The 9,909-nt window shown below is 33.4% G+C and overlaps 2 protein-coding genes across 2 annotated transcripts; one reads left to right on the forward strand and one right to left on the reverse strand.

Moving 5' to 3' along the window:
* The first annotated feature begins 273 nt into the window (after window positions 1-273).
* Window positions 274-3,196, forward strand: LOC112517201 (ribonuclease 3-like protein 3). The gene is made up of 3 exons (XM_025124562.1): window positions 274-790; window positions 1,438-1,584; window positions 2,705-3,196. Exons 1-3 carry the CDS (start codon window positions 374-376, stop codon window positions 2,981-2,983), a joined length of 843 nt encoding a protein of 280 aa, XP_024980330.1. The 5' UTR covers window positions 274-373; the 3' UTR covers window positions 2,984-3,196.
* Window positions 3,197-6,661: 3,465 nt separating this feature from the next.
* Window positions 6,662-8,150, reverse strand: LOC112517333 (putative pentatricopeptide repeat-containing protein At1g10330). The gene has a single exon (XM_025124730.1). It carries the CDS (start codon window positions 8,148-8,150, stop codon window positions 6,735-6,737), a length of 1,416 nt encoding a protein of 471 aa, XP_024980498.1. The 3' UTR covers window positions 6,662-6,734.
* Window positions 8,151-9,909: the final 1,759 nt, after the last annotated feature.

Here is a 9,909-nt window from a genome sequence, read left to right on the forward strand (position 1 = left end):
TTCAAAAATAAAAACATCATCGTTTTCTCAAAATCACATAAAGCCATATTATAACATCGACTGAGATAAAGAATAAAATGAAATATTAAAATCATGATGTATCTCGCTGCATTGCGCGAGTACGCTTCTAGTTTATTAAAAACGGAGCCTTCGTGATCCTGGAATATTATCCTAATAAATATTATTTAATGTAATTTATTTGAGAGTCAACATCACCCTTTCCTTGCAAGTAACGAAGTCAAACTTTGCAAATCCTCTCCAACAAGAAAACCCAACCACAAGTTGATTTCATCTCCAAAATCTCCGATTTCAATACGCTGATCATCTTCCCCAATTTCAAACCCTTATTTTCTGATTCACGAATCCGGCCGCCATGGAAGATGATGAAGTTCTTCTCTCTTTCAAAAACCTTGGTTTAGAAGAGCAACGACATGTTCATGAATCGGTGAAGGAGTCCGAGCTAACACCACCGCCGTTGGCGAGCCTGATGGAGGTGGAGGAAATCATCGGATACAGTTTTCGAAACAAGGAGTTGTTAAAGGAAGCGTTCACTCATGGTTCTTACAAAGCCGAGGATTGTCAATCGTATGAACGGCTCGAGTACTTAGGCGACTCGGTTCTCAACCATGTGATTGCTAAGCTACATTATTTTCACTACCCTGATATGGCGCCTGGTGAGTTGACTCGGTTGCGCGCCGCCAATGTCGACACCGAGGCCTTGGCTCGTGCGGCATTGAAGTATGACCTGCATAAATATCTCCGCCACCGGAAACCTCTTCTCGATGGACAGGTAGTTACCATTCTATATGTCTTCTTTTCAATTACTTTACCGGAATTATTTTATAGAAAAGGTTTTGTGTCTGTTCTTTCAGTTTCATACAAATCTCGATGATTATTGCTCAGTTAAATGTTTATAACCTTTTTTCTTCCTCAGAAATCAATTGATTACAAATTGCTGCAAAATTAGGGTTTTATCGTTGCAGGTTGTTTTCATTGAATTTTGTTGATTCGTCCTTTTATTCCTTTTCACACGTATTTCATTGAATTTTGTCAGTTTTCCCAAATTCTATTTCTTACCTTTTGCATATTTAGATCAAAAGTACACATCACATCACATAGATTCTTTTGAAACCCATATAAAACAAAGGCTAGCTAAGAATAAACTCATATTCAGATCAGAAATGATGCTTTGTTGTTAGAGCTTATTGTTTGACACAGATGCTTGAAACTTTTGTTGTGACCCCATTCATCCGTTTTGTTCAATTAAGATCATGTTACTTTTAGTTATGCTGACATCGGCCATCAATCAGATTATATTACCATTATACCATAGCAGATCAGTACATTGTTTGTAGAGATGGTTAAGTCTAGGAATGATGACCACCTAAAGTTTCCATTGCTTTCATCTGATTTTTCTTTGTTGTCGCTGAAGTACAGATTCAAGAATTCATGGAAGGGATCAATGAGTACCCATTACATTCGCATGGTATGATTGATCCGCCTAAAGTACTTGCCGATATTTTTGAGTCACTAATTGGTGCCATCTTCATCGACACGGATTCATCAATGGATGCTACTTGGGAGGTAACATGTTGCATCTCGTTACCTTTTGGAATTTCTTGGTTGCAATATTGGTCCAGTTATCACGCGAATAATCAACATTAGTCAATAGGACCTATGAAATAAACCTTAAAAAAGGTTTAAAAAGCTTGTTCAACCATAATTCCTGTATATGCTTTTGGTGGGGTTGGTGTGGGACACTTCTTTTTAAAGGCCAATGATTAGCATATGCAAGAAATTAAAAAGAACTGAAGTAACAGTATCTTAATGGTTTCAACCATTTGTTAAAATATGTTAATCTTTGTTAAGATTTCACCATTTTTATATGAATTTGATACATATGATGTCTTTATAAATTGTTTTCTTACAAATTTATGCTCCTTGAACCCATTATAATCCAGATCTGGTTCAAGAACATTAAAAAACCTTCCTCTTCCCTTTTTCTTTGGAAATGGGTGATCCCAAGCTTCACCCGACTAATTCCATGACAAATTATGACTATAGGCTTCTCACACAGCCCTGAGGTAAATCTCCCAGTGGCCATAAAACACATATATATCGGCAAGATTTGAAACTGGCTTGATTTTATCGCCCCCTTGTCCTCATCCACCACGCTACCACCCTTGTCCGTTACTTTCCCTTCTCTTTCAGTAACACAAATAAAAAACTTTCTTTTCCCTCCCTTCCCTTTCTTTTTCTTCTCTTTTCATTCCAAATTGGAGAACGCAGTTAAAGGAACAGAACCTAAGGGGCTGTTTGGCAGTTGTTGAATGATTTAGTGCAGAATGATTAAGTGGTCAGAATGATTAAGGGACTCTTATGATATAGTGTAAAATGAAATATAATTGTTTGATAACTGTTTACAATGAAAATAGGCGCTGAATGGTTAAGGGAGGCCCAAGATACAAAATCATTCAAAGGGTTTTAAAACTATTAAGAGAGAAGCTTTTTTTTTTTTGCCAAACAAGATTTACTTCTTAGCGATCCAGAGGTTGCCTTTTTATGGAACTATTAAGAGGTAAACAAACAACCCCTAAGTGTTTTGCAGCATAGATAAATGGCTATTTATCTGAAAGCAAACAAATGCAGATCAGTACAGTTTATAATGACATCTTTTATGGTGACCTAAGCTCGGGTTTTACAGGTCGTTGAGCGGTTGTTACAGCCCCTAATCACTCCTGAAAACTTGAAGTTGCACCCTGTTGCGAAGTTCAATGAAGCATGCCAGAAGATTGGAGTTAAACCACAAGCCAAAGACCTATGGAACAAAACAGGGGAAATTGAAATCTACATCAACAATGAATTTATTGGGAGAGGAATGTACAAGTTAAAGAAGCTGATTGCAGTGAACAGAGCAGCAGATGATGCATACAAGAACCTTTTTGAAAAGCTTGGTAAGAAAGATGGTGGAATTGGAGGTTAATCATTCAGCATTCTGGTAAGTAACACCACAATCTTTGTATCAAATTAAACGAGCTTTTACCTTCGTAATGTACGAAGGAAAAAGCTCATTTATTTTGGAACGAAGATAATATCTTCGAATAATGGCTTACGCTCTTTCTATTTTATTTCTCGTTAGACTCGTCCCTTGTCATCTTGGGTTCGCTTCTGTTATGGAACTCCGTTTTATTGATGGTACTTTTCGGTTGCTTATATGCTATTTTTCTATATCATCAACTATTTTGTGACTCTTTTCTTTTAGGATCATGTGAAGCGAACCTATATTCCTGCCGCTATGAGACCATAAAATAACACTGAACTTTCACAACAAAAATATTGTGAAAGTTTGTTTTTTACCTTCAGTGTTTTTGCTGTGAAGGTTCAGTGTGTTTTTGTGTCTTCACAACTGGTTTCACGGGTCTTACAGAAACATATCAGTCTCATGAAAACATGACCCTATATATATACACACACACATGCACACACGCACATCTACGCTTGTGAACTTATATGATGGTCTAGTGGATAAGAATTTAGACTTGGTTATTATAGTTCTCACAATCGCTTCTCGTGCTATCGACTTCTTAAGGTTAAAATGCATCTATCGATCGGAAGACTTTGAATTTTAAGGAGTTAATTTATAGTGAGCATATTACACATACCATGTTGATTAGCTGTGCAATAACCAAAGGAATGCATTGTGTATCAATAAGCAACAAGTATAAGTTTTCATGATTGATTTACTCACCATAAAATGAGCAAAATAAACGATGAGGAGTCTTACATTGAATGAAAGTGACATTTGTGAGCTCTTGTAAGTGGGGTAGGGTCCCACATGGAAAAGAAATCGAGATTTGTTAGTACCTAAAATTGTACATTGTCTATAACTTTCATTATGGTTTTGAGTTAATTTGGAAGTAAATGGTTTTAACTTTCATCCATTAATTGTTGCAACTCGAATCATTAAGAGATGAATCTTGTTTGGCAAAGAAAAGTCTACCACTGAATGGTTTTGTATCATGTGTTTCCCTTAACCATTAAGCGCCCTAATTTCATTGTAAATAATTACCAAACAATTATATTTCATTTTTCATATATCATGAGAGTCACTTAATCATTCTGCAATTGTCTAACTATTCTATTATAATGATTTTCCAATCCAATAAGTTAGAAATCTATTACAACGTCAAGAAACTCAACACAAGAGTGGTTCACGTTTGTTATTTATGGAGCCTTTTCACTTTTAAATATCTGAAGAATAATATTCAACTTTGATAGTTTATTTGTTTTAAAAATTATAATATTAATTATATTATTAAAATATTCAATACATTTAATAGAATATTGTTTTTCTCTTTTAAACTTTCAACTTTAGAGTTTTTTTTTATTGATGGTAATATCATAGATAAAAAAAAAGGGTATTCTAACGCCACTCCCTCCTATTTTTTCCCCCTATTCTTTCTATACACCACCTATATGAAATAATAAAATAATTAAAATTTATTTATTTTATTTTTCAATTTTAACCCTTTAATATTTTTAGTTTTAAYCCTTCAAYTTTTTAAATACTTTCCTATTATATCCTCCAGGTTTTTTATCTATATTATAATTACATATATTAATTAACTAATATTATTATTAATTAATTAAGTATAAAAATTTTTTTAATAATTATATAAATTAATTAACTTTATATTATTATTAATTAATAAAATATTAAAAATATATAATTTTTAAATTATATATTTGTATATGAATTTTTTTCAATATTTATACTTTATATATTTATAAAAATTTATTATATTTATTTACTTCTTTATTTTTATTTTATACCATTGTGATATTTATATAATTACAGTTCCATAATTAAATAAAACGATGTTCAATATTGGGTTCATTTTGAAGTTATTGACGAGACGATTAYGATGATGTAACTTATTAAAATAAAAACATATTTTAGTTAAAATACGATTATAATAATATAATTAAATCAAATAATATTCATTATTGGGTTTATTTCGAAGAGTGACGATTTTTTTCACAGTGTATATAATATATAATAATATAATTAACTCAAAAACTATTCAATATTGGACTCATTTCGAAGGTATTAACGAGACGATTATAATGGTGTAACTTGTTAAAATAAAAAGATATTTTTTAAACATGTTTTAGTTGATATACGATTATGTACCTTAATTTAATAAAGGTGCAAAATGAAAAATTTAAAAGTAAAAGGTATAAAGTAAATTAATTAAATAATTACAAATGTATGAAGTGTAATTTAAAAATATAATATTAAATAAATTGATCGAATAAGTGACGTAAGGGGGTGGGGATATCAACCCCCTAAAAAAAAACCATCTCTGTCGTGATATCATTTTCAGGTAGTTCTCTAAACTTGAAGGATTTTATACTCTCTTTTACCTTCTTATTTTTAAAAAAAATCTATTTAAGCAAAAAATTCGACCACAATCTCCAAAACTTCATTTTCCCCGTTTTAAAGAATTTATTGGAAAGACTTGTAAAAAACACGTCTTTCAAATAGGTGCGTATATGAACCTCCCCCCCCCCCCCCCCCCCAAAAAAAATAACTTGACTCGGAACATAATCGTTGCCTAAAATTTACAAATCAAGACAGTTGGTTATCTAGACAAATCAACCCAACCGGTTCAACCCAGCAAATTTAATCCGGAATCCAAATTATCGTTCACTTGGAGACGTCGTTGATTTATACGTTTCAAATTTTAATTTAAGCTCCATTTTTGTTGAACAATTAACCATAGACATTTTTAGGTATATAACCTTAAAACAAATTTTAGTTAAATGCATGACGTTTTGTATAAAGTCGTATTTTTCTTTAATAAATGAGGAGGTTGTAAATTTAATTACAAACCATTTAAGATCATATCCCTAAATTAGCACCATGATATTCTCGATAATTTTTACGCAAGTTTTTTTAAGTCGAAGTAGTTGAATAGATTATTTATATGCATTTAACCCGAAACTATGTACACCTCTACTTGCAAACAATCGAATTGCCTCTTTCCAGAGTGCAACAAGAACAACTCTTTTAACGTTGCAAGTTATCGTTATCACTGATCAAATAACCTTTTTTTTATTAACCTGGATATCCAACTCGTTATACGAGCCGACTAATCCCATGGCGACTACCTGCTTTGCAGATAGTCCGGAGTCACTGCATTTGAACATCCGTGGCCACAAGAAAATATTTATTTCTCCTTGGATTTGAATCTGAGACCTACTGGTACTTTTGATTTTTGGAACCAATCAGACACCACCCCCTTGTATTTTCAAAAAACCTTTGAATCAACTTAAAACTAAAGTATCTAAAATAAGTCAAATAACTACATTGGAATGAGAATATGGGTTGGGTTCCGGTGAGAAGGAGAGTTAAGGTGAGAAGCGTAAGAAGGGATCTCCATCATTGGATGCACATTAGGATGAGATGCATTGAGATGTACCAGATCAATCTCTGTATCAAACGCGATTCATGGGTAGTTTTGAGATTAAAGGTGATCAAAGATCCAAATCCCTTCTTACGCTTCTCCCCTTAACTCTCATCCTCCCACGATCTTTCGCCGCGAGAATATTCGTTAAGAATTTGGTATTTTAATAATCAAGAAACAAAATGCTTTGATTTACCTAGCGGTTAATGACAGATTGATTGACGGACGTCCGTGGCTTATAGGTTTTATGTACCAACAAACCCTTCACATTGCGTTAACGACACTATATGCCGGAGGTTTCTCAACACCGGCACCGACCATAATGTTCCTCAAGTCGCTAGCACGTTCCCATTTCTCGGCTTCGGCATAAATACTCGACAAAAGTATATATTGCCCGCATTTTTCGGGTTGTAATTCAAGAAGTCTTTTGGCCACTTCATCTCCTAATTCAATATCTCCATGGAGTTTACAAGCACCCAAAAGAGCCCCCAAAACAGTGGCATCAGGCTCAAATGGCATCCTTTTCAAGAAATCTCTTGCTTCTGCCAAAAACCCTGCTCTACCCAATAGATCAACCATACATCCGTAATGCTCCATCCGTGGAAGAATGCCGAATCGAGGCATCATCGAGTAGAAAACTTCAAACCCGAAATCGATGAGCTTAGCACGAGCACAAGCGGCAAGAATTACCACAAAAGTAATCGCGTTTGGATGCCATCCTCCAAGATTCATCTTATCGAACATTTCGAAGGCCTGTTTTTCTTTTCCGTTTGAAGCAAGAGCACCGATCATTGCATTCCATGTGCATACTTTCGTTTTGATCATGCTTTTAAACACTTTCATCGCGTATTCTAGACCACCCGTTTTCCCGTACAAAGTTATTAGTGCCGTGCCGGTAAAGGCAGTTACTTGATCTTCGTTCTTGATGATGTACCCGTGTATTTGCTTGCCGTTTAACAACCCTCCCACAGCAGAATTAGCACAAGAAGAAAGAACGCTAACGAATGTGGCTTCATTAGGTTCCGCAAAACAATCTCCCAAGCATCTTTGCATGATCATCTGCTGAAAAAACCGAATTGCAGCCTTGTAACATCCATTCCTGTCATACCCTTTAACGATACTAGTCCACGAATAAACATCCCTCATCGGCATACGTTCAAAGAACAAAACCGCAGAACCCATATCTCCATTCTTGCAAAAACCATCAAGCATAGCATTACACGAAACAACGCACGGTTCAGGCATTTCATCAAACACCTTACGTGCACAAGAAACACAACCAGTTTCTGCATACAAACAAATGAATGAAGTTTGTACAAATGGATCGGCTAATACTCCACGCTTGAGGGCTTGAACATAAAGGGGTTTGCTAATGATCGAAGGGGTTGTATAAGAAGCAGCAGCTTTTGCGATTGAAGGGAAAGTATGAGCATTTGGCGGGATATTACTGGAAATCATGTGGGTGAAAAGGAGCAAAGTGGTGTGAGGAAGATGAACATTGAGGTAAGCTCTGATGAGAGTGTTGTAAAGTATGGTGGTCGTCCATTTGAAGGTAGATGGATTGGGGATAGAAAGGAGATCGCCATTGGTGATGAGGAGGGAATGGATTTGCTTGATTTCAATGGCGTTTTTGATGAAACGTTGAAGGAGTTGCAGTAGAGATTCCGATGAGAGAAGCATCCCGGAGACGATTCATCGGACGGTGAACTGAAATTTTTGCAGCGGGATAATAACTTCAAAACTCCCGTTTGTTTTAATTGAATTCTGTTTTTTCAATAAAACATAAAAATATTTCTTCAAAAACTCCTATTTATCATTTTGATTACCGAATACTAAAAGTGTATTCGCATTATGCAGCGAGATGCATCTCGATTTTAATGTACTATTTTATTATTTGTCTCAATCGATGTCATAATACGATTTTATGTGTTTTTAAGAAAGCAATAATGATTTTATTTTTAAATAAAATATAAATTTGAAGAAAAATATATCAATCTTAATATCAAATCAACTATTTAAAAGTTCTTATTTTTATGTAATTTCAATAATTTATTTTTGGTTTAATAATATAACATTTTATAAAGATAATCATTAAATATTCTGTTAGAACTCAATGATTATCTTAATTATATTTTAGATTTTTTATATTTAAAACGAGATGTTTATCTTGTACTTGATTATGTTTATCTGTAGTTAGTTACACGAATTCAGATATGGAGCTTTAATAAGTTGTACTTACGCACAATCTACTTGTAATCTTGAGTTTTAAGTAATATCCATTAATAAACAGTACTTTATGCATAAAAATTAGTTTTTAATTTTTTTTGTCAAATCTTTATAATATAGTATATATATATTATTGTAATGCGTTGTTTATTTATCTCTTAATAGTTCAATTAAAAGGCAATATGTGAATCATTAAGAGGTAAATCTTGTTCGACAAAAAAAAATATGTCTCTTAATAATTTTAAAACCCTTCGAATGATTTTGTATCATGGGTCTCCCTTAACCATTCGGCACCCTGATTCCATTGTAAACACTTACCGAGCAATTGCATTTAATTTTCCATTATATCATGAGAGCCGCTTGATCATTCTGACCACCTAATTATTCTGCATCAAACCATTCAGTAATTATCAAACAGCCCCTAAATCTGGTTTTAAGACCCAATAGATATTTTGATGCACCACATTTCAATTGCTAAAATATTTTGATTACCGATTTATTATAAAACCAAAGGAAATGGGTTAAAAAAGATAACACATTTATTTTACAAAAACGCGAAAACATATATTTATTATAGTCATCATATGTGATACTAAATCAGATACATGAGTGACCTTTGGCGTGATTTAGGTCGTAAACCAAGTCACCCACATACCACCAAGTCATCTTATGTGTATTATCACATCTGATAAGAGTGTTTTCATGTTTTGAACCTCCATCGAAAGCCAAATATTTATATCATTTTTTGCTAAAACGGAATCATTAAAATTGTTTGACTATTAAAGTATACAACACAACAAATTAACACATTTAAAAACCTGATGGGGAACCCGGCTCACCCGACCCGAACGGGGACAAGAAATCCCTACTAAAACGGGTTCCAGGGCCGGGTAGCGTGTCCTCCCGCCTCGTACCCGATATATAATTTTATTAATATATTTTATATAATATATGTATATTTATACTATCTTATAAAGCATTTAGCTAAAACTCTTAAAACTTTTAAAAACTCTTAAACTCGTTCATCCCTAAACGATTTCATCCCATATCTAAATTAACTAACTGCAGATAAACACAATCATATACATGATAAACATCTCATTTTAAATATAAAAAATCTAAAATATAATTAGTATAATCATTAAATTCTAACAGAATACTTAATTATTATCTTTATAAAATTTATAATATTAAACCAAAAATAAATTGTTTT

The sequence above is a fragment of the Cynara cardunculus genome (assembly GCF_001531365.2).
Source record: "Cynara cardunculus var. scolymus isolate 2C chromosome LG 8, CcrdV1, whole genome shotgun sequence".
Classification (NCBI taxonomy): Eukaryota; Viridiplantae; Streptophyta; class Magnoliopsida; order Asterales; family Asteraceae; genus Cynara; species Cynara cardunculus.

Excerpts from the sequence above, each read along its gene's own strand:
- LOC112517333 (XM_025124730.1), bottom strand. The coding sequence starts at position 8,150 with ATGCTTCTCTCATCGGAATCTCTACTGCAACTCCTTCAACGTTTCATC.
- LOC112517201 (XM_025124562.1), top strand. The coding sequence starts at position 374 with ATGGAAGATGATGAAGTTCTTCTCTCTTTCAAAAACCTTGGTTTAGAA. Across the intron at positions 791-1,437 it reads AACCTCTTCTCGATGGACAG|ATTCAAGAATTCATGGAAGG; the intron begins GTAGTTACCATT and ends GCTGAAGTACAG. Across the intron at positions 1,585-2,704 it reads CAATGGATGCTACTTGGGAG|GTCGTTGAGCGGTTGTTACA; the intron begins GTAACATGTTGC and ends CGGGTTTTACAG.